The following is a 25,024-nucleotide window of genomic DNA, read 5'->3' as shown; positions in this document are numbered from 1 at the left end:
CTCCCAATTGCGGGAGCATAAGCAGCGACTCGAGTGAAAGGCCACAGGTAACAGGTTCCAATTTTCGCTGGAAAGAAGAGCTGAAACTAAGTGATGAATACAGTGCAGGCGTCTGGCATCCGAGGGCCCGACATCCCAGCAGGGAACAACAAGGGTCTCTGCCCAGGCCCCTTCTTTTCCCCCCTCTAAAGAAATCCATCTGGGCTGCTCCTCCAAACAGCTACTCCGGCTGGCTTTAGGGTGGCCATATTTCAAACAGTGAAAATCCGGACAGAAAAGTTGCTGACCTCACAACAAATGTAACTGATTTGTAAGAAAGACTGTACAACCTGAAAAAAGAGACTTTTTTAAACCAAGAAAATCTGTAATAAAAACATTTTTAAAAAAAAGAAAAGAAAAGCTGTTGAGCTTTTTCCTTTTCTTTCTTGGCAAAATCTCAAGGGAAAAAATGCCGTTTTGAGCTACTTTTATGAAAAATCGAGACGGCTTGCCACGCGCCCGGATTTTCCCGGGCAGCCGTATTCCGGAGATGACGTAAGGCAACCTTGCTCCGAGCCGACGCTCCGTTAGAGATACTGTACCTTGCCGTTCACGCTCGGCGCTGTGCGGCGTACGCGCATCCGGCGGTGCCCAGTAGGTGGAGCTCCCTTTTGCCTCCGCTTCCCCCCTGGAGAGGGAGAAGAATCTTCCCGCAACTTCCTCTTCCTCCGCGGACCTTCTACCCCTCCGCGCTCCTTCTCTATAGCCGGCGACCCCGCGCAGCCAATCGGAGCGCCGGGAACTTCTCCGGGGGCGGTCTCTCAGCCGCGCTCCTCTCAGCCCCGGCGTCACTTGGGTGCCTGCGGTGGCGAAGGAAGCGGCAGGCGCAGCGGCGAGGAAGGAGACGCGAACAGGAGGCCGCCGACGTTCCCAGCAGCCCGGTCGCACCGCCGAGGGCTGTCGCCGCCATGGATTACGGGGAAGGTGAGGCGCTCAGGAGAGGCCGCGCCGAGGCTGAGGCTGCCGCCGCCGCCGGGCTAGGCGCTGCGGACTCAAGATGGCGGCGGGGTCTGCAGCGGAGGCGGGAAACGGGCCTGGCTGGGCGCGCCATGTTGGTGGGGGAGGGGAGGGGAGCCGCCGCGCCGCTTGGGGAAAAGAGCCCGAGAGCCTCGCCCGCGTCTGTGCGGGGGGAGAGGACTGCTTTTTATTTTTGTTTTGCTCCCCTCCTTTTTAAAATTTAAAATTTCATTTATTGAATGTTTTCAGACAAATGAAGACGTTCGCAGGGTTATCGGGGAAAAAAGCTTGCATTTCCTAAAACATCTGAAATAGTTGAGGAAAATAATAAATGGAGTTAATTGGAGACGCAGAAGGGGAAAAAAGATGATGGGAGAGAGGGCGGGGGGAATTCCTGGAACCGCTGAAAGAGGGGTGGGCGGAACTCGAGGTTTGAAAGCCGAGAATTGTTGAATTGTTTGCATTTCTTGTTGCTGTCGTCGTCGAGATGTTTATTGTTATAAATGAAAATCATGAATACGTTTACACACACAAACACACACCAATACGATATCCACCATTGTCTCCTAGCCCGGCCCTTGCGAGGGCGCGCAGGTAGGTAGGGTGGGGCTTCAGCCACAGCCGCACGTGGAGAAACCTTTCTCCTATGTTCACCCCCCCCCCCAACCCAGGGGCGAGACTAGGCTTTATTTCACCCGGGACAAAGACCCAGTTTGGCACCCACCCACCCCGTGGGCATTTGCACACACAGGTTGCAAGCCTCACTGGCGCCCCTTTAGAGGCTTTGCCTGGGGTAAAATAAAACCTGGCTAGCACCCCCCTCCCGGTAAGCTACTCCACTGCCCAATGTATTATTATTATTATTTATTAAACTTATATACCACCCTATACACATATACACACAGGTCTCAGGGCTGTTCATAGGATAAAATCGCAATATAAAAATCCAAAATACATAATCAAAAGACTAACAAGAACAACCCAATAACCCCCGCACCAAATAATCAGTGATGGAAAATAGAATTTAAAACACACAATATTTGTAATAAAACATATAAAAGTAAGCACCCATCAGATGTAGTCAAAGGGTAGGTTAAAATATCAATTAACTGTCTTTCAAGTCAAAACATTTTAGCCAATGGGTTTTCCCCCAGTTGTAACCATTCATGGAAGCTCTCTGATCCAGTGGAGGCTTCCATGAAGGGGCACTGGGAAGCATTTTCTATTGTTCCCCTTTCCTTCTGCAGTCCTTGCCTCCATCCCCAAATCTGATCCAAGAGTTGGGGAAACCTTTGGGACAGCATTTGGTAGGAGTATCTTTTTAGGCCGCATCCAAAACACTAAATTATCTGGGTAGTTCTTAAGTTTGAATTTAGAAAGTGAAGGATATTTCCATTTAAACTTTAGAAAGTGAAGGATATTTCCATTTAAACTCTTCAGAATGAAGAGCTTTTAGTAGTTGTTGCTTTTACATTGACAACTTATTCTTAACAATGATTGGAAAGCCTACCAGATCTTTTGCCATAAGTTGCATTACGGCTATTCTTTCTTATCTTTTCTGCAAGAGCGGGACAGGAAAAATGCAAATAGACAATTCACATGCCTTCTGCTTCTCACAAGTTACATCTGGGACCCAGTGTACTTTTACTGGGTTCGTATACCTAAGTGCAGTAGGTAGCAGTCCAAAGCAGAGAATCACAATAATAAATCAGTAGTCTTATGTTTGTCTTCTGTTCTGCTATGTTTGGGGTGCCAGCCCTCAATCTGTCAAATGCTGGTATCGAGAGAGGTTGATTGATTGCAGTCACGTAATTCCACAAAGCCAAGAATACTATTGTGTAGGTGAAAATGGTATCTGCAAGAGCTGGTGTTTCCGTAAAGAACACATGTTTTTCATTTAGAAGTGGATGACTGCTGATGGAACCCTGGAGAATAGGAAAGTGACTGAACTAGGCCTTGAATTAGTTTCCCCCTTCCTATAGGGAAGTTTTTTTATTTAAAAAAATTGCGTCTTTTGCTTCTGCCAAAAGACAATGTGGGGTGTGTGCCAGCTCTTAAAAACATAATCAGGCTCACCCACCCTTTACTTGTTCTGGTGGAAGACAGCCCAGAGGGGGCCTCATGCGTTGGGTGACATCCAGCTATCTTATACTTCGAGTAGACATGTTGAAATCGGTGGACAAGCCCACTGACTTCAGCAAATCTACTCATGAGTCTCACTAGTGTTGGATCTCACCCATTTGTTTCACCATTAGGAGGAGAATATTGGCTGTACTCAGATTATTGGCTGCACTCAGGCATTCTTTATCTCACGTGAACAAGCTTTTTGCCTGTCCATGTGGCCTCTGCGCAAGCTGCTGTTTAGCCAGAAATTTAATTAAGTACAAGCAACTCCTCATTTACATGTGGTCTATTTGTGGTGGACTGCACACAAACACGGTGTCGGGAACCTGGAAGTGGATCCCGGAAATAGGGAGCACCCTGGAGAGCCAGGAGGACTCTCCACGGTGCTCCCAATATATACGATTTCTGTTACATGTGCAGACACACAGAACATAACCCCTGCATAAATTGGGAGTTGCCTATGTAGGTAACTATGGCTACCAGCTTTGAAACAAGCCAGGAACCTAGGTTTAAAGCAGGGGTCAACAAACTTTCAGTAGGGCGTTGGTCCACTGTCCCTCAGACCTTGTGAGGGGCCGGAGTATATTTTGAAAATATATATGAATGAATTCCTATGCCCCAGAAATAACTCAGGTCTCATTTTAATAAAATCGACTTCCTTCCTTCCTTAGAAATGGACCGTGACTATGGGCATGGTGCCTATGGTGGCCCAAGAGCCATGGACTCTTATATGAACCAGTCATATGGAATGGAAAGTCATGGAGGTGGTGGAGGAGGCGGCGGTGGTGCCAGGTAAAATACTGAATCACTTGCCTTATGTATTAAACCAAAGCATAATTATGTTTGACAATATACCCGTATCGAATTTAAGTGTTCCTTGAACATGCCATGTTGATTCTATGTGCAACAAAGCACAGGAAGGTACTGTGTGGTAGATTTTTTAAAAAATACTGGGTTTGGATTCTTTTAATGATGTACAGTGCTGTAACAGATTTTAAGATGACTGCATGCATTTGATCTAGAGTCTGTGCCATCCTGACCGTATAGCATAGAACGTATAGTTGAAGTAGACAATTTTGATTACATTATTTGATTTGATTTTCAAGGAACATTTAAATTTTATTTACTTAGTGCTAATACATTTTGTTAAAATGTCCCCTGGTAGACAAATTGTCATGTCCAGATTATTTTATTGGCAGGTACTAATTACACTAAAATGTGTGTTTGGCTTATTCTACAAATTTTTTGTGCAGTGATCTTACCATTTTGTTCTTAGCGCTGTAATGGGATTCTGATAAGCTTTTGGATTTGCACGGTGCCTGCAGTACATGTTTACTAACTTTAGGCCATCCTTTTTATGCAAAATTGGTTTTCTTTTAAGATCTGTGAATTTTAAACAAAATAACTGAATGAAACATTAAACTTTGTTGTATTCTCATTTTTATATTTTAATTATTGTATGAGAATGCAAGACTGCAGGTTGGCAACCCTGAATCCGCAAGATCTTTTGTGACATTGAAAATCAGGAAACTGCACAGTTTTGTTGAAGAATTGGTTGATATCCAATACTTGTGCATAGTTAACTGTCTCAAGAATAATGATTAAGATGTACCTACCGTTTAGTAATCTGCATATGATTGGAGTTCACTGATCAGAATTAATTAAAAATCACTGTTGTAATAGACTGTTCTGTAGATGGCATTTTTAATATGCAAGTTTGTGTGACTGAAGTTTTTAAAAATGAAAATGGTTATGCTGTTGTAGATGAGGATAGTATACATAGTCACCAGTGTCCAATTTTCTGTTTCTACTGAATTAATTATATTTTTATGCTGGGAGAGATTCCCCTTTACAGTGCAGTTGTACCTGACCACTATGTCCCCCTGCACTCTGCCTTTTCCTGTACCTCAGTCAATAAGTAAAACACTGTTTTATATGGTCTCTGATGTTACATGTAATGCATAGCCTTTCCTTCTATCAAGGGTACATTGATACTGAAAACTTATACTTGCCTTTTCAGTTCTATACTAAAGTACCTTCTTTATTCTCTAGAATATGCCAAATGTAATAATAGAATATGGGGTATTCTGTCAGTTGGACTGTATGTTGCAGAATTAAGAAAATTAAATAATTGCACTGTGAACTTTGCAGGGATTAAAAGAAAAAAGTATCAAGTTGTAATTGCCTCTCATTATTGATACTATCACAACTTTCCCGATTGAGAGGAAAGCCTTTTAAATGCTGTTAACTGTTGTTAGGTATGACTTCAAAGATAAAATAGTTTTATTAACCTTTAAGTCTGTGCAGGTGCCTGCTTCTGTAAGACTAGGTCTGGGCACAAATAATGAGGTTTAAATACTGCTGATAGACTAACTTTAGTGAAGTTCGGGTATTCTGAACTTTTAATATAACTTTTATGGAAAAATGGCTCAGATAGCTTTCTGTCTGGTCATATCTTGAAATTGCCCAGCCCTAATCAAGGCAAACCCTACCAAAGTAAAATATACATTGATTTGAGTTGATAAATGTCAACTGATAACTTGTCTTTTGAAATGTTTTAACTTTAGTAAGCTTACTTTTTTTTTCCTCACTGCAACTTTTCCAGGTTTGGACCTTATGAGTCTTACGACTCCGGGTCTTCTCTGGGTGGGCGAGATCTGTACAGATCTGGCTATGGTTATAATGAACCCGAACAAAGCCGCTTCGGAGGTAGTTATGGTGGTCGATTTGACAGCAACTACCGGAATAGCCTTGACTCTTTCGGAGGTAGAAACCAGGGCGGGTCTAGCTGGGAAGCACCTTACTCACGCTCAAAGTTGAGGCCTGGGTTTATGGAGGACAGAGGAAGAGAGAGTTACTCTTCCTACAGCAGTTTTTCTTCACCCCATATGAAGCCTGCACCTGTAGGCTCTCGGGGGAGAGGAACGCCTGCTTACCCTGACAGTGGATTTGGAAGCAGAAACTATGATGCTTTTGGAGGACCATCAACAGGCAGAGGCCGTGGCCGAGGAGTAAGTACAGAATCTTTTCAGATTCTTTTCACTAGTCACTCTTTTAAACCCTTTCAAGACCATAGCATTTAAAACAAACGGCGCTGTCCAAACACAGTGCACTTTTGGCCAAACTGTTAGGGTTTATGACCTCCCAATCCCGTTTGGTATTTACCTAGAATTTAGCACCCAGTGTTTCTTCATTTGCAAGTAAAGCACTAAGAGATTAGTTGCTAAGGCTTTTATCAAATCTCTCCTTTTGTTTGAAAGGTGAAGATTAAGGCAATGGGTTTGGTCTAAAAGGGGTTAAAAGGAATTGCATTTTTCCTTGTTAACACTAGCATCTTGGCTAGTGGGAGGTCTTGAATCATTGTAAAGGTTAATTAGAACCTTTCTCAGTTCTGAGTAGCTTAAAGGTGCAATGTATGTATACTGTTGAATTTTAGGGGTTGAATGCCGTAAAGCTGATTTTGTCCTGATAGGCAGGCAATCAGTTCTATATACTCATTCTTAACTTAATGTAAGGTCACCAGACTTACATGGAGTAATGGGTATAATAAAGATGTGTAATAAGAAATGAGGTGATTTGAAACCATAGTTAAAGGGGCGCCATCAACTTAACTAATTGTTTCAGAATGAAAACTAACGGTGCACTGAACAGTTTTGTCTAACACTTGTGTGATTTATATAAATTGCCCACAACACGTTCTTGCATGCTGAATGTGATGTTCCAGTGCAGCTTCAAAATTGCAGTTGAAACATTGTGAACAGAGTAAAGAAACTCAAAGATTAGCAGGAAAAACTTGTTAACAGCTGCTAGACTCCTGATGGAATACTTCAGGTTTATAAGATGATGATGTCCCATTAACTTACTTTATAATCTTATATCTCATTTTAGTACAAATAGTTAAGTTATAGAAGCTTATCTTGATCTCATATATGCTATCATAAATTTCAGAAGCATAATATGTTTCAAGAAACTAGCTCTAAAAAACATAGGGTAGCTTATTTATAGCCTAAATGTAGAGATAAAGATCTTTAAAAAAAAGAAAAGGTGGTCTGCATCCCTAGACTGTTCTTTCAAAAACATTTTTACCCATGTGGCATTCTGAAGGATACAATTGGCATAATAAGATTTAACGCAGAGAAACATAAAAAGGAGCTAGGAGCTTTCTTGTAGTTTGGTAATAAAGTACTTTGCATATCTGTGTAGCCCTTGTTGTCAGGACTTTCTTTTTTTAAGTAGGTTTATGATACTGAGTGAGTTAAAAGTCTCAGGGAGTATTGACAGTTCACTTTTTAAAACTTAAGTGTGCCTTTCTTGAACTTGAAATACTTTGAGGAATAAGCTACTTACTGTACTTAAAATGCATTGCACCTTTAATGGATCTGGAAATATTTGCTTGTGCAAATGTAAATCTCCTAGAAAGTGTCCTTTGATTTATGTACATTCAGCGTGGAGATATTGCTAGATTGTTTTTTTTGCTAGGGACCAATTTGTAGACAAAGTGAAATTTAGAATGTGTGCATGGACTTTGTTAGCGTATTATTATTTTAATGTTCTCTAACATATTCTGGTGTGCTAGTGCTATTTGTTAGTCAAGTTAGGGAAGCTTATTTCTGCTTATATGATTTCACTCATCCGGTCAGATGAGCTTTCTTGATTTAATTAAATGTATCAGTAGGAAAGCTGGCCTGCCTTTTGGTTGGTTCCTTCTCTTCAGTTTGCTTCTATTTTCAGTGCCTGAAAATGTGTGGAACAAGCCAATTTATGCATCCTTATGTAGATGTCTGAGACAGGAAAAGAAGAAATAGTCCTTTCACACCAGTAGATGACAGTTTGATCCTTGTTTCAAAACATTTCATGATACAAGACAGTCTTGTTTTTCTGCACTCACTCCCGCAAACCCCCTCTTCTTGATATAGGATAGAAATACGTTTTTGTCTTTGTCTTTTGTTAAATGTATCCTCTGGAGAATCTGAAGAGAAGGAATATAACAAATTAGAATATAACTCTATATCTGGATTTATGATTTCTCATAAGCAGAAATTCATTTGATGTAAACACTTTGTGGTCAATTAACTGAAAAATGAATAGGCTTGCAGTTCTGATGTGTGTTAACTTGCTAGTATTGCGTTCTTTCCCCGGAGTTAAAATATTTGTAAATATGTATTTGTAGGAATTATGTTTTTTGCAACCAGCCATATCATTTTCTAATACTTGCTCTTCACCTGTTTACAGTACATGGGAGAATTTGGAGGCATGCATAGACCTGGAATTGTGGTAGACTATCATAACAAACCCAGTAATGCAGCAGTAGCTGCACGAGGAATAAAGAGAAAAATGATACAGCAGCCGTATAATAAACCAGGTGGGACATTTATCAAGAAACCCAAACTGACAAAACCTAATGTGAAGATGAACCAAAACAAACCTAGTAAGTAATTGAATGAAAGATACAAATAATAGCGCTATTTAACTTTTTCTGGGAGGAGACATTTATGATGATTTGCCATTCTTCATTTTTCAGCCTCAAAGCCCCTTTTGAAACTAGCACAGATTAGAAAATTTAATCTGCTACTTAAAATGAAGTCACTTTATCAGATTTGTGCCTATATACTATTCTCCTGTGTGAAATGTTATCTTGGAAAATTTGTCCTGTATGCCTATATTTTGGAACCTCTTCTGGCTTCTTTTATTGTGAAGACTGCTTGCTAGATGCTGTGGGATTGTTACCAAGAGAACAATTGCTGCTTTGACGAATTTCAGACCTTAATGTTTGAATGCTTATGGAAATACAATATTCCCATCAGATTTTTTTTCTCCCCTTCTGCAAATATTGTTGACTTGCTATTTGAAACAACAACAGAAAGTTAACATTCCCCCCCCCCCCCTGCACTAACTTCACTAAGCCTATTTGTATGGATTGCTTTGTATGTTTATTTCAGCTTAAATTTCCCTCTCATACTTTTTGGGAGCAGTGTGTGGTTGCTATTTGAATTGACTTGAATTTTGAGAGGACTCCAAATAGCACACATGCCACTTTGCAATATCTCTATTAGTGAAATACTCATAATTGCGATGGAGTATATGCGGATAGGTTCTGTGGCAGAGATGCGAGAGATGGATGGAATGACTGTAACGTATTGTATGGTATCTCCACGTGAATCCCTAGGTGATGGAGACTGGGCCACTTGCCATCAGTGTTGATGGGCAGGTTTGCTCTTCCTGAATGGCTGCATGTGAGAAAGTAAAGCAGATTTCCCCAACCCGATGCCCTCAAGATATATTGAACTACATCTACCACCAGCTTTGGCCACTGGCCATGGGATTTGAAGTCCAGTAATATCAGGAGGGCGCCAGGTTGGGGAAACGCTGGACTAATGGGTCGTCAGAGGGAATGCTGGTTGGGATGGGGGCATACGTACTACCGAATTTACTTGAATCTAATGCACACCTCAATGTTCAGAACCTTGAAACCAAAATAAGTATTTGCTGGTGAATGTAAATGTGTCATTGAATATAATGCACATCTTAATTTTCGCAATGTAATTTGGCCAGAAATGGTGAGCATTAGATTCAAGTAAATACAGTATTCATCTAATATTGTGCATTTTGGTATTGCTCAGTAACATCACATCAGCTATAGCTTGTGTTGTTCAGGGGTGACCTGTGCAATAGGTACAAAAGATATTAAATATATATAATGAAAACTAGAAATTATATTTCCTCTTACAGTACAAGCATACCGGACTAGATTGAGAGATTTCTCATAAGGGTCTCTGACTTCATCCATCCACCTGTTTCTATTTTGTCTTTATTTTGAGGTAGATTATCCTGTTTCTTGAATGTAAAAATATGTCCTACTGGTGTCCTTAAGCTATGATTTTTGTTTTTAACCAGCAGGAAATTGACAGTGGTCTCTGTTGGAAATACCTTCAAAACCTTGTTTCAGTTGTCTTCATCTCATTTAAGCCAACCTGAGATTTAGGCTTAAGACCTGAGATTTAAACATTGTTCTTTATATGAATAAGTAACTTTTTAAAAAGTTTTCTACCGCTGCATTATTACCATTTCTTGTTAATTCATCTCACTGGAGTTGGTGGTCTGTTGAAAAGCCTCAGGTATGCTATTTTACCATTGGAGCCTGAGAGTAAATGTAGAAAACACAACTGATACATTCATGCGCACAATATGAAGACTGATTTTAAGTGTGATATAAACAACTGTGAATTGAATTTAAAAGGTGTGTAACTAATGAATGGAAAACCAATTACACAGTATGATGATATAATCCCACATGTGCTAGTTCTGCTGCATTTTCCTCCCAGTTTTGATATAATTTCAGTACCAGTACTTGATTAAGTCAAATTATATGTATTTTCTTTGCGCTTTTTTTCAATATAAACTGCAACTTCATGCAATTTTCTTTAATGTATTCTTTCAGTTTCCTATAACCAACCTTCCTATTTTCCCAGTTTCCCAAGGATTTAAGCAAAAGACTAGGTGAGACAAAATATTATACTGCAGCTTGATTCTCTTTATATTTCTTCCTCCTTTCATACTAATAGAGCCATGGACACCAAGCAAGAAAGTTACTACAGAGGTAACGATCTTTAGCTTTGCAAAATATTGTACTTTGCAACAAGCATTAGAGTGTGTCTTGATAGTTAATTCAAACACCGTATATGGTCTAGAAGGCCACGGGGCACCGTGATGCCTGCCCCAATGAGATTTTTCAGCCTCCCCCCCTCCCCCCCTGATAGTGCTGGACTAGAATAAGAACCTGCTGTTAATAACAAGTGAGGATCACTGTGGTGCAATTCAGAGATCAATCTAAGCAGAGTAGAATTCAGTGTCACACTATTCCAGTTGCTCTATCCTGGGGGTTCTCCTGACCCTCCACAACCCGATTGGGGAAAAGGAAGGGGGGAAACCCCATTGCAGAAGTGGAATACATTGCACTTGGCTTCCACTGATGGGACTGGTTAGGTGAATCCTGCCCATTGAATTTTAAGGGTAGGCAGCTGGTGGTTCTTTTATATGTGCCATTGTGGTTTTAGTCTTAATAAGACATAATCGAAAGGCAAGATCAAAGCCATGTACTTGTGACTCTTCACCTCCTTCCAGATTTTGGTCATGAAACCTGAATTTCTAACACACACACACACCCAACATTTAATACAATTATATCCTTCCTTTCCATCGTGGAACTCAAGGCAATATATGTGGGATTCCCAGGCAGTCTCTCATTGAGTCTCTGGTGTTTTATCTTCAGCATACTATTCAGTTGAACTTGTAGCTTATATTAAAACACATTGAGTACTGAACTTGAGATTGTAGTAGCTTAGTGGAAAACTATATATGTGACTTGCAGGTTTCAAAATACTGGTTATATAGCCAAATAGCAGATCTTCAATCAAGTGGTCTAAATAACTAGGAGGAATGATTTTCTTTTTTAACCAATTGTTTAATTTTCAGCTTCTGTTCATGGTTGCTTTGAGTCTACAGTCTGTTTACACAGGATTGCTGCCAGTTTTATTTCATTACTTGAACTCTTTTAAAATAAAAAATCTAGATAAGCTCTAGAAAAATCCCAGGTTTGTCATGGCATGTTGGAACACTGAATTATGTTTCTAGCTGGTTTGAACCTAGTACATAAAGCACTCTGCGTAAGGAACTTGAACTATTTCACAGAAATTTGTAGTTTTATTTGTTTCTCTTACAGTTGTACCTTGCCAATGAAATCTGTGGCCTTTAGGTGGCTTTCAGTTTAAATGCAGTATCAGTAATAGAATGAACACAGCGAAAACAAAAAATGGCTGCATGAACATGGCACAACACAAAAACCAGAGACCCTCTCATAGCCTGGTAGAATACAAATGTTAAATGACATCCGCTAAAAGCTCAGTGTAACAATTCTGGTGCTCCTTGTCACATGTGCCACCACAGGAAAGTCCCTGCTTCCATTCTGACTTCATATGATGGACACCATGTAGGGAACCCCAAGAAATTTGCTGTATATGGGAATGGTCTCATTGGAGTGTACATCCTCCTGAGATTGATGGGGCAACTCATTAAAGTTGAAAGAGCAAAGGTCGAATAATGGAAACTTAATAGTAGGAAAGTGGAAATACATGTTGGTATGATTAAAGGATAAGGAGACTATTTCTGAGTTGGCCAGGTATTCGAAAAGCCAGGAAAATAGAAGTTTTTGTCCCGTCAGATCCTGAATGTTGAGCAAGAGACAAATGCTCTTGTAGCTAACATGCTTGGTTGATCAGAATATTTTATCACGCCATGTGCAAAGTAGATGTCCCAAATCTGATAAAATAATTTTGATCAGTCAAGCATGTCAGCGACGAAGACATTTGCATCCTGCCCAATACTCATGATCTGATGAGGCAATTTTCCTTTTTACTTGTCTTTCTGATAGCTGCCCATTTTATGAACTGAAGTATCTAGCTCTAAGGGTGCAATTCTAATGATAATTACAGCTTTAAATGCACTATGCTATGCAATAGCACAACTCTTCAAAAGGTTTGACTGACTGTTAATGCCAAATAAGTGGAATTTAAAATTATCAGTGTTAGCAGAATCCAATATTTTATCATACAGTGGAAGTTAACCTTCCTCTCCTCCACCCTTCGCCCCGCTCCCACCACTCAGAAAAAACTTATTTAAAGGGCAAGGAAAAGAGAGAAATGTGAAATCCTGTTGTGTGAATGGGTGGATGCCTGCTCCACTCGCCCACAGGCAGTGTTCAGTGCAACCTAATTTACTCATCACCACACAAAAATGGTCTCGTAGCAACTTAACATCCAGAAATACACAACCAGAATTTACTTTTAAAATTCATTCCTCTTAATTCAAGCTGATCACTTCAGCTAATTGAATTGAAATGAATGTTTTCTTCCCGTTCTGGAATTAATGTGCCACGTTTTGTCCACTCACCTGTTTACTCTGGAAACCTGTGCGTTTTGACCTTTCATTAGTGTAATGAAGCTGAAGCAGGTGGTGCAATAACAGGCGAAGACTTTACACAAGATGCCTGTGATGGCATCTGTCAGGAATTTGAAGGTAAGCCTGCTTATTTTATCAGGTAACTCAAGGTACAGTGCCTCTACGGTTTCATCTGGTGACATTTTCAAGAAAAGCTGTACTTAATGATGTGTTATTTCCTGCAGTTGTGTGTTCCATCTTCAAAACAGAGAATGTTTAGTTCCATGGCTCTTGACTGTGACAAACGTATCATTACTTGCTTGTGATAACGTTTTCTTTTCTACATCCAGATCATGTATACACAACGCTTATTTGACTTTCTGTTTCCTGTAGCATCAATGCCATCAGTTAAAATTAGAGCTCTCGTATTGATCATCCTTATCTTTGTAGTTACTTAATACTTTATGGTATTGATTTTAAAGTAGACCAACTGCCAGCTGTTCTTCACCATAAATCAGTTGTGTTTATAAATGCTGCTTATTAAAACAGGTGAACTATTTCTAGAAGAAAGGTGTTTCTGTTGCTAAACCATATCTTCAAACCCACAAGCAAGAAAATTCTACATTGAGGCTGAAATTCTGTCCTAAACCTCTTTCCTCCTGATGTGCTTTGCTATTGTATACGGTCTGTATGATAAATGAGGAATGCTGGGAACTTGCTACAAATTGTATGGAGTTTCTTGTCTCAAACCATTGGGTGTATCTCATACTGTGTAATAGGCTTTCCATTGAAATACTGTTCACTCTTTTGTTTGTGCTGCTATGATTACAAGGTGAAGCGGTTTTTGTTTTTATACTCCAAAATCGAACCATCTTCAGGTTACCACTAGTGTAGCATTGTATCTGTGGATTCATACTGTTGGCACTTAGCAAATTCACAAGTAGTTCCGCTTAAATCTTCAAATAAAGCATCATGCTAGAAAGTAGGAGTCTTGAGTTGGTTTCTGGACTTGAGCCTCCATTCCCCTGGACTGTAGTAAATCTAGAGATTTAGAAGGTGTCTGCTGATCTTGAGAAGGCAAGATGCAGACTGTTTCTCTCTACAGAACCCGATGTCAGATGGCTTATACAGGACTCACTTGTGTTTCCTTTGAGGTAAGGTGCCACATTGCAAGTTCATCCCTATGGAGCGCTTCGGAGAGGCCCAGGGATTCTCTGGTGGAATGGATTTCTGTGTGTGTATGTGTAAAAATGCGAGTGGAGTGCTTGCTCTGTGTATTGGGGAAATAGTACTTCATTGTTTGCTTATCACCTCCAAAAGTAATTGTAGGCTGTTCTGATTATTATTCCTACCTTGGGTCAGAAATAGCAGTCAGAAATTGACATCATTGGTACCCGTTTTTAATAAGGCAGATTTTTCTTTCAAGGAGACATGCAAAGGAGAAAACAGCTGTTTGGCTGCTTGAAAATCATGTCCTGATTGACATAAAAAGCCCCATTTTGCCTGTGAATTGAAAACCTGCCCCCCTTTAAATGCATGGAATCCATAACATCTTTGGAAAGAAGTTTTGAAGTTGCTTTTCTGAATATGCAATTGCAAGTTTGGAAGAATGAGGACTGTTTGTTCATACATTTTGATATGTGTGTTAAAACCCATCAGATTGTCAATCATTTGGGGGGAACAATTCAGAAACCTGTACTTGATGTTGTGTCGTAGTTTAGGGTTAAAGTTTTCCATTTTATTGGGATTTTGAAGATTGCATGCTTTTCCTTTTCAGATTATAGTTTTCCCTATTCAATAAGCTGTCTTCACAATAAAACCAGGAAGCATCTAGCTTAAAACAGCATAAATTTTATGCAGCATTAAGTTTGATATTTCCTTGATGGTAGGCTCTACAACTGTTTACTGTTCTCTGCTGGTCCCTTACATAGTAGTGCCTTTAGTATCTAGGCACAATGAGGTTAGGTTGGCTTTATCTTTTGCTAATTCTCAAACCTACATTTAAATGCTTGGATATTCCCTTTAGCTTTAAATTAACTAAGCCCTGGTAGATGCCGTTGGCATAGGTGGCTTGACTGTATTCCTCCTTAATGACGCCCTAAGTATAGTGGTTGAGATGGAGTGGTGTAGGGTAAGTTGGACTTCACATTTCCCTCTTGTTGGAGTCTAGAACGCAAATTATTTATTTAGCTCTTTAATTGTTTTTAGGCGTCAAGCCGGAAGTGAAAAATGAAGAGGAGGAAAAACGTCGTATTGAGGCAAGAAGAGAGAAGCAAAGGCGTAGAAGGGAGAAGAACAGTGAAAAGTATGGTGATGGTTACAGGTTTGTGGTGGAAATGTCATGAATTTGTCCCCAGCCAAAATTCACAGGCATGCAAAGTGGGAATAGCATCCCCCTTATGCTGTCTTTGCTCTGCCTGCTCCATGGTGTCTTATGCCTGAGCCCCCCAATGCCACATAGACAGTATGCTATAGTTCCATATATCTGGAAGGGTGGCCACTATGTATTTCATGATAAGCCATTATTCCCGAACTATCAGGAATACCCAAATAATTATTCATTGTAAGGACAGAATGCCTGCACACCATGTTGAGGGATCTCCTAGCTAATTACCATTTAATGTGCTTGTGAAGAGTGTGTGCTTAGTTTCAATGAGAAGGTTCACAAGTTGTAATGGGTATATTTCGTTCTGTTACCCGTTTGTTGTTGTTATTGTTATTATATTTGTACCCCCGCCCATCTGACTGCGTTGCCGCAGCCACTCTGGGCAGCTTCCGCATAATAAAACACAAAACATTAAAAATTTACCAATACAGGGCTGGTATCATGGCTAAAAGTGAGCTGCAAGCCCAAAGGTTCTTTGTTCAAATTTTGCCCTTGTCATAAGCTCATTGCAAGTTTCCATGTTCAATATGGAGGTATAGTGCATGAAATAAATGTATTGTGGCACTTGGAACATTTGAAATGCTATATAAAAATGGTGTTTATTGTGATTTATTGCTGTGGTTAAATGTTTGACAAGTAAAACTTGCTCAGCACTGTTTGGCAGTGACATCAAATGATGTCCACCCGCTTGCTCAATGGGACTTCCTGTCCCTTTTCTCCCTCCACATGCCCCCAACAACATGGAGCAGATTATGGGAGCTCATGGAGGGCTGAGGAGGGAGGAGAAGCCTGTTGCGGAACTGGGGTGTCCATTTGCACTATGTTGGATTCGTCCGGGGTCTGTGATTCCATATAAAGTTTGAAATACCGGACTCTATGTGTTCTGTTAACAAGCAGAATGTATAAAAGTAGCTGCTGCTTTGGCTACTATCACCTGCTTAAACAGAAGAGATAGCGTGTTTCTTTTTCTAGAATACAGTAACTGTAGGACTGTTGAGTCACTCCTGTTAGATTAATACGGCAGATTTCTATTGTAGTCCTGTGATTAAAATGTGTAATTAGATGTGCCTTTTACTTTTCTGCCACCTCTGCATGGGTAACCATGTGTCTGCAGAATAGAACCTTGTTGCACATTAAAGACCAGTGCCTTGTGGCAGAATCTTTTGTGGACTAGAGTCCCGTCTGAATGAAGATTCATTTGAATTTCTCTGGTCCGTGAAAGCCTGTGCCACAACAGGCTTGTTCCAATCTTTAAGGTGCCGCAAGACACTGGGTGAAATAGTGGTCTTGCCATTCAACCCAAGGCATACTTACTCAGAAGATACTCTCACTTATTTCTATTTCAGTTGCCACCTTGTACAACACACTTAAAGGGTCCAAAAAATACTATAAACTGACTTAGATTATTGTGATGGAACCATCTCTGGTTTTTATCCGTATATAACATTTGTTAATGAAATGAATTGGGTGTTGCAGTGGCAGGATTTTAACAAATTCTATATCTCTCTCTGCAACATGTCTCTGTCTTCTGCCAGAATGGCATTCACCTGCTCATTCTGCAAGTTTCGAACATTTGAAGAAAAAGACATTGAAGCTCATCTGGAAAGTCCTGTTCACCAGGAAACATTAGATCATATTCAGAAGCTAACCAAATTCGACAAGGTTGTGATGGAGTTTCTACACGTAAGTTGTCTAAATGGAGCTATAGGCCGGCTTGCGAAATACATGATTAACAGTGGCAATAACCTTAAATTGGGAAAATCGAAACAGTATTCCTAACACCATAAGTAAAGTGATACATTTTCCTAAACATAACATTAAAGAGTTCTTAACACATACGTGTTGCATGACACAGCCCCCCCCCCAGCACTTTAAAAATAACCTTGCACCTTTCATATACCAATTTCTGCCTTCATTTATACACCCGGGATAAATGCTTCATCTTGCTGCATGGCAGTGATGGCACTGACCAAGAATAGCACAGTGACCAGGATTGAAAGAGCTTGCTTAGGCGTGAGTGCTAGCTCAGGGGAATTATTGAGATCTCTTCTTTCATTTCACTAGTGAACCCCTTTGCCAGATTGCAAAATGCTTTTGAATCTACTCCGTTACAAAAGCAGTTTGCAACACTGCTGTCTTTATGGGGTAGTGGTGGTGAAAGCCTCTTCTGTTTTCAGAAGATATCTCTCTGTCTCTCTAAAGCACCCATCCCCTTTGGGCTCATCAGACTAATTTCATAATACTTTGGATCCTGGCCAGTGAGTCTGGTAGCTTCAGTATGTGGGAGGTGAATTTAAAACAAGTGAAGATAATGTTTGATTTCCTGAAAGTGATGTACACTCCCCCCCCCCCAGGAATGTATGGTGAATAAATTCAAGAAGACCGCTATGCGTAAGCAGCAGACTACTAGCCAAATGGAAGCTGCCCAGATGACTGAAAAAGATGTTATGGAAGGCAAGTAGCCTACGAAAGCATCTGCTGTGTATCAGCATAGCAAAGTTGTCATGTAGGCACAGTCTAGAACTGTAACTTAACAAGGCCAAATCGTATTTGTTAAATTTGGTCACCAACTCAGAAGTTGGGGGTGCTGGACTCTGGGATATGGCCTTTTTTAGACACCTGCCAAAAACTTTATTCCAGCAAGGCTACCACAGTGTATAAGTTAGCTGTATTTTTATTATTTATTTATGCTACTGATTTTATTTCTGATTTATTGATAATTATTTTATATTTAATGTATATTTGTGTTTTAATAGTTTTGCAGATTTTTGCTGCATTTTATGGATAAGTTCATTACGTACACTGCTTAAAGAGTTTGGCGTCAAAAGGCCTTATGAATCTTACTTCACAAAAGCATTTTGAAAACGATACTGGACTCAATGGGTCTTCCCATTTAACTAGCAAGGGCAAATGGTTCCGTAAACCTAAGTGATTGTTACTTAAAACAATCAATTTTGGGTTTTGGGGGGAGAAATGTGGTGAATGTTGAAGCATTTTGTGCCACTGCACCAGGCATTTGCAAAACTCCCATTCTTGCTGCCTACTTGTAAATCTCCTCTGTAGAATAACTTGCCACATTTAAATGTGCTAGTACCATTAATTGGCATAAATTTGGAACAACTTCTTGTTCCTCCCTTTTGTCTCATGGTTTTGCAAAATCCGCTTTGTTTGATATGCATACACAGATCCCTTAACGCTTACTACATGTCTTTCTCTTAGCATAATCTGTTACCCTTAGCATATTTGTTTCTTTGCCAGGTGTCACGGCTGACGACCACATGATGAAAGTAGAGACTGTTCTCTGCTCTGCCTGCAGTGTTTATGTTCCCGCTCTACACAGTTCTGTTCAGCAGCACTTAAAGTCTCCTGAGCATGCAAAGGGGAAAACGGTAAACTTTGACTGTAGCGTTTCATTTTACCTTATTGATTGACTACTAAAGCGATAAAGATGGTCCAGTGTTTGTCTTGGTCCGTTGCTTCAATGAAAACATGCTCCCCCCCCCTGTTTGCTTTGCCATGTCATTCAGTTGTCAATATCAGCAATAGTTCATGATTACCGTGTTTCTCATATTATAAGACTCGTCTTATATTTATTTTTTCTTCAAAAAAACAACACTATGGCTTATTTTCAAGGGATGTCTTATTTTTTTCCTCCTCCTGCCGCGGCTGGCATTGCTGCTGTGCCTATCACTATGTCTTATTTTCGGGGTATGGCTTATATTCCTTGAATGCTTAAAAATCCTGCTATGGCTTATTTTATGGGTATGTCTTAAAATATGAGAAACGGGGTACACCACACAACTCAAAGTAGTACAAAATTTAACAGTCCTGTTTAAGACATACCAGCTCCCGTGTAAATTAGTAGAAGAGAGGGAGAGTACCTCATAAGATGCATATATTTGATGCTTGCTTTAAATCTAAACGCAGTTGGAAAAGATCTGGCTGGGTAGTGGTTAAGTTTACATGCTACCCCAGAGCTGTGGGTGCTACACAATCACAAACACTGGGATTGGGTTTCCTGGCCAACTGAAGATTCCACTTGGAATCTGATGATTCTGCTTTGCCACACCACCAGTCTAATCTGTGACCCTGTGGCTTGGTTGCTAGGACTAAGCTACAGAATATTGACGAAAGCTAAGATCACCTTTAGCGACAGTCCTCTTCCTTGAATTTCATCTTGGATTAGATTGTTTCCCCCTAATTCTATGGTTCTCTGCACTTAGATTCATTTGAAAATGAGTAAAAAGTAGAACATCAGCTCAGTGCTCATTTGTGCAGACAGTTGGATGTACACAAACGAAGTACAACAGTCCATTTCAAAAGCAATAAAGAGTCACAAATAAATGGTTAGCATTGCAGTTAATGATGACACCTCTGTAGTTGCTCTTATGAGGGACTAAGTGCAATCATAGTTTTGCACTTGCTTGGATTTCCTCATGTTTAGGTTTAGTTTCCAAATTAATGAGTAATAATCACCAGTAAAACTATTTCAGCAGTACTGCAGGTAACCTGAAGCAACCTTGCACACATAGGATAATAAGATCTGTTTTGACGCCCACAACCCAGGTCCCAGAAGCCACTTGGCTCCTAGCTTTTTTTATCCCAGTTTCTAACACTGTTGCCTCCTCTTCTGTTACCTTGTGTATTTTCCATTTATAGCTTGCTCTTATCATTTCGTCTCCTGTGGTTGACTGGAAGATGGATAGAATTTTATGTTGTCACCCCCCCCCCCGAGAAATCATTGCTATTAATAGATAACCAATGAAGTAATTCATGTCCTATTTTGTATACAGCTTAAATTTAGTGATTGAATAAGTGTTTGGATGTGGTCACTTGGCAAGCCATACATTATTTTGATGAGATTAAGGGTGTTGCTAGCATGTTTTAAAAACATGGGAACTTCTACAACACCTTATGAAGCCAACTTTATTTCCAAGTGTTGACAACAAGCCTCAAATAGTATGTGCTTGTACATCATAAAAATTAATGCAGACAAAACAGATTCATACTTAAAGCAAAACTCCTGTTTTGCAGTTGATCAAAACCAGTAGGGCTTGAAGATTATTGCAGATTCTCGTTAAATGATCCATAATAAATGTAAAACCACAGAGTGCCTGCTTCTATAATGTGCTAGATAGAATCCTAAGCTATATCCTTTTATGATTGTACTAAAGCCAGTTGTATAGTTGGTACATAGCACTCTTAACAGTAATTCAACTTTTTTCTGAATAATTTACATTTACTTTTCTCTTCAATAACCAGTTCATATGTCTGGCTAATTTTGCATTTGTTATAATGGGAATTGGATGTTTCTTTGGAATAGGTTTCTAGTGCTTGTTTTTACAGTATAATCTTGTTTACAGACTTACAAAGAGCAAATTAAAAGAGAGAGTGTACTAACTGCTACCAGCATATTGAATAACCCAATTGTGAAGGCACGATATGAGCGCTATGTCAAGGTAAGCTTGCAGTATGACCTAACTTTTCAGCGGAAGACACTGCTGATAAAGAAAGCTCAAGATTGGCTCCTGCATGATTTTCTCGATTTGATCATTTATAAGTGAAGTAATCCTATATTTTTAGTTGTGTACGCACACTTCACATCGGTAGATAAAACAGCTGCAATCAGAATAAATAAAAATTAATTGATTGATCAGAAAGGCTTGTCTATTGATCAATTAAAATGGCAAATATTTCCAGTGCAAGAAATTTTATTTGTGTAGTAATGCACACTATACCTTAGAAAAAGACCCCTTTGTGAGGTAGAAAGGATTGAGATAGTGCTTGTCATTTGCAGTTTGTTACTTGTTACTATTTATTAAAAATCTGTTTGATAAGAGGGTGTTTTTAGTGAATTGAAATATTTCTGATCAATTAAAAGTTGCAGCTCTTAAGTAGAAACATGAATTTTAGCTTGAGTAGTACTCAATATTAACTGCCTTCCATTAAGACATAATTTGGTCTAAATGGAAGAAAACTGAACGTGTGGCTATCAAGCCATGAAAACCTCAGCAGCCTAATGTGGTTTGAGTTTGCTACTGTAGATTAATTGGTAGGAGCAGTTCAGCTTCAAAGTCCATTGTCCAGAGAGCCAGGCAGGGCCAGGCAAACCTCCCCTCTTGGAAGAAAGACTCCTCAGTGCCTACTGTAAAGCCCTGTTGATTGGTTGCTGGAGGAAAAACAAACGACAGTCTTTCTTCGTCCAGTTTCTGTCCTCTTCCTGTGGTTTGTAGGCATCTTTCAGGGCACGGCTGTCACAAAGCAGCTTGCATAATCGGGAAATAAAATGCATGGAAGGAAAACTGCCATAATGGAACATAAAATTTTAAAATGCAGAGGTCACTTCGCTTAAAAGTTACTGAGTAGCAGAACAGGAGACTAGTAATACTTAAAACTCCTGCATCTTTTGCCACATTAAAAGATCTCTTTTAGGAAAAGAAGCCCGTTTGAAATAAATAGGTAAACAGTAAAACTTGTAGCTTGGGATGACATGCACATCTGTGGGTAGGGATTCCCTATATGTATTCTATTTAATCACTGGGCAGCTAGAAATGGAGTTGTAGAAGTGGACAGGGAAGGGGGAATGGCAACTGAAGGCAGATTATTCGCCGTACTCATATCCCTGCCTGGTTTTCACCAGCAGAGCTGAAGTAAGTGCATAGCAGCATTCCTCTGTAAGACCTCTGATTCCCCCAGCCCCAAATTATTTCCCTTCCACTGTTCCTAATAGTAGGGAAGTTCACTACATTAGGTTTTCTCCCTGGTTTGTAGGTATGTTGGGTACTGGGAAGGCTGTGGATCCTTCAGATCCATGCTTGTCCCTGGCACACTTCCAGTCTTATCAATAGCGTGCCCGCTTTTCACCCTGACTGACACCAGAGTTGGTCAACAGCTGAAGAAATTTACGTGGCATTGGAAGGAAGCATCTAACATTGGATCACCATGATGAGATCGAACAGAGGTCTCTATCCTCAGAGAGAGATCTAATGCTTCCTTTGTTCTCTGAGATGCCTTCCCAGAGATAATAAGATTTCGGGGTTAGTGTGTTACCTGTCTGCCCCCCCCCCAATGTGATTTTATTGGACTTTGCAGAATATGTGAGCCAAAAACGTAATAGGAATTAATCCTGCTTGTTCCTGCATGTACATTTTAAATGCAGGCTATCGTTTTACTTATTTATATTTGCAGCAGTTTCATAACACTCATTATTTAAAGATGCCTTCTAAGCATGCCATGGGAATTGTGTATCCAGTTTTATCCCGCTGTTTCCTTGCATCTTCCACTGCGTTCTTCATCCAACATGCTTTGCCCAGTGTTGCTAATATTTATCAATGTTCTTGCTAGGGTGAAAATCCATTTGAAGTTACTGATCAAACTCCCGAGCAGCAAGCGGAAGAAGACAAGGCAGACGAACCTGTGGAGGAGGAGGAAGAGGAAGCAGAAGCCGAGGAAGAAGAGGAAGCAGAGACTGGAGAACAAACCGACTTCACTCTTGACCAAACAGAGGATGCTTAAATGCGAGAAATGTGCAAAAGTAGAGGAAAATGCCGCTTTCTTTTATTGTTTCCATGGCTAAGTGTAAAATTTATAGTAGTTAGAAATAAGGCTTTTTACCATCCCTACCCTATGCATGCATTCCATTTAAATTGAAAATGTGTTTGTTACTTTGTTTTTACCTTTGCTTAAAATGAAGGTGAAGCTGTTTTTAGTTTAGCTTTAATAGTAAGCCGGCTGTTGTTAGATTCGATTAAACATTGTATGGTGTATGTGTTCTTAATATTGGTTTTCCTCTCTTGGTGTTGAGAATTGGATATAAAGGAACTAGACCGTTTAATCATTTCAGCACAAAGGTATTTCAAGTGAATGCTACAGCTACTTCGTTTTAGAATGCATAAACTTAAAAATTATGTTGTGAGTGTGGCCGTCTTTTGGACTGCATCACTCATTGTAAAATACATGTTACGATATATCTTGTAGTCTTTTTGTGATACAGATGTATGTTTGTAGCAATAAAGCATTTTAGAAATCTTAGTGTTTTGTTGTTTTAAGCATTGAGGTGGGGGAACAATAATTGAAAACAGTTGAACATTAGTAGAATTAAAACTATATTAAAAACGTACAGATAAGCACAACAAAGGCAGCATAGCACCAGCCCACTTATTAAAAGTGGTCAGTTCACAAAAGCCTGTTGAAACAAAGTCTTCTTCTGCCGGCAGAAGAACAACAAAGAGGGAGCCAGTCTTAACTTTTTATAGGGAGGGAGCAGACACTGAGAAGGCCCTGCTGATCTGGCCAAACAATTTTTTGCGCACTTCTTTCCCTTTGTTGTTGGTTTTGTATATTTCTGAATGGTGGCAGTCCCCATCCTCGAGACATCCTTCAGACTATCTACAGTGGACTACGCACCTACCTTATTATGAAAAACCACAGTGTTCCCTTGGTCAAAACCTAACAGTTCCCCCAGACCCTTGAATTCTCCCACCTTCCTACTAAAGTGAAAGACACCACAGGCCAAATTAGGCTTACTGCTTGGTGTATGGGTACTATTTTACCCTGAGCTAACCTGTTTGTCTCCACTAGTTTTAAAGGTGCATAGGTTGTTTGTCGGTCCTTGCCGCAGAGGTAGGAACTCTGGGCTCTCAGTAATATCTTTGGGTAATGATCATTTGTCCCAGCCAGCATTGTCTTCGGGGAAGCATTGTAGCTCAGCAGAAGAAGACTTCAGTTCCAATTCCCAGCATCTTGTGGGACTGGAACACAGTGCTGTCTGAAATTTTGGAGAGTCAAGAGTAGACCAGGAATGGGGAACATTAGTCAGAGATGGTGGAGGGCCACACAGTCAACCCTAGAGAAGACAATGATGGACCCATGGCCCAACATAACTCAACTTCCTACCATAGGAGTTGGTGTCTGTTAATAGCTAGAAGCCACCCAAGTATTCCTCTTCTGTCTTATCGTAATAATACTGTGGAATGGAGCTTATAAATATATCAGGCCAACTTCCGTAGTTAACAGCAATTTGCCATACCCAAACTGGTTAAAAGCAGAAATCAGAAATGAGTTGGAATACCAACCCAAATGTCGATGCTGGGTTTAATTTAAATTACCATTCCTTCTTGACATTGCAATGCTGTGTGTCTTGATGCGGTGTGTTCCACCGGGAACTTAGGAAGCCTTTGTGCGCTGGTGTTTTTGTCCTAGCTTCCATGAAGGGGTTAATATGTTTGCAGTCATGGGTTTTTTTTATTGCCTGTCTGTGCTGAGGTCATTGTCACTCTTAAATGACAGATGTCTTCCTGAAAATCCCTTGCATCGTCCCTTGTGATGTAAAGTTCAGCAACTGCGATAACAGGGTGTTGTTCTCTAATAACTGTTAAATTTATTCTTTAGAGATTTTGCAAAAATGTCCTCTTGCTCCTACAGGGATCCCTTGGCACTGAAGTCTGCATTTTCTTTTTGCATAATGCCTGCAAGATTTAGAGCCACCATACTCCCAGTTGTACAGCTTCTGTAGCCCTGGTTCAGTGCTGCTGAAATGCTCGTAAATCTCCTTTCCTCGAGCGGCTTTGTGCAGCAGCTGGGGTA

The 25,024-nt window shown here is 40.1% G+C and overlaps 1 protein-coding gene across 7 annotated transcripts; it reads left to right on the top strand.

The window, feature by feature from the left end:
• Nucleotides 1-823: 823 nt before the first annotated feature.
• ZNF326 (zinc finger protein 326) lies at nt 824-23,470 on the top strand. Of its 7 annotated transcripts, XM_088673813.1 has the most exons (12): nt 824-963; nt 3,792-3,912; nt 5,726-6,131; nt 8,353-8,548; nt 10,683-10,717; nt 13,107-13,191; nt 15,262-15,376; nt 16,975-17,122; nt 17,794-17,893; nt 18,698-18,828; nt 20,803-20,898; nt 22,784-23,470. In XM_088673813.1, the coding sequence occupies exons 1-12, from the start codon at nt 948-950 to the stop codon at nt 22,952-22,954; spliced, it is 1,620 nt and encodes a 539-aa protein (XP_088529939.1). In that variant the 5' UTR covers nt 824-947; the 3' UTR covers nt 22,955-23,470. The 7 variants fall into 7 exon arrangements, with proteins under 7 accessions (XP_088529939.1, XP_034978296.1, XP_088529938.1 ...); XM_035122405.3 differs by lacking the exons at nt 10,683-10,717; nt 13,107-13,191 and having other exon boundaries at nt 8,353-8,482; nt 15,262-15,358; XM_088673812.1 differs by lacking the exons at nt 10,683-10,717; nt 13,107-13,191 and having other exon boundaries at nt 8,353-8,482.
• Nucleotides 23,471-25,024: the final 1,554 nt, after the last annotated feature.

Source organism: Zootoca vivipara, chromosome 7, assembly GCF_965207765.1.
Source record: "Zootoca vivipara chromosome 7, rZooViv2.hap1.1, whole genome shotgun sequence".
Classification (NCBI taxonomy): domain Eukaryota; kingdom Metazoa; phylum Chordata; class Lepidosauria; order Squamata; family Lacertidae; genus Zootoca; species Zootoca vivipara.
This window is presented reverse-complemented; position numbering and strand designations above follow the sequence as displayed.

What these genes read in the sequence shown, in the direction of transcription:
- ZNF326 (XM_088673813.1), top strand. An exon ending in GCAAGAAAGTTACTACAGAG is followed by an intron (nt 10,718 to 13,106) that starts GTAACGATCTTT and finishes ACCTTTCATTAG; the next exon opens with TGTAATGAAGCTGAAGCAGG. An exon ending in AGCATGCAAAGGGGAAAACG is followed by an intron (nt 18,829 to 20,802) that starts GTAAACTTTGAC and finishes TCTTGTTTACAG; the next exon opens with ACTTACAAAGAGCAAATTAA.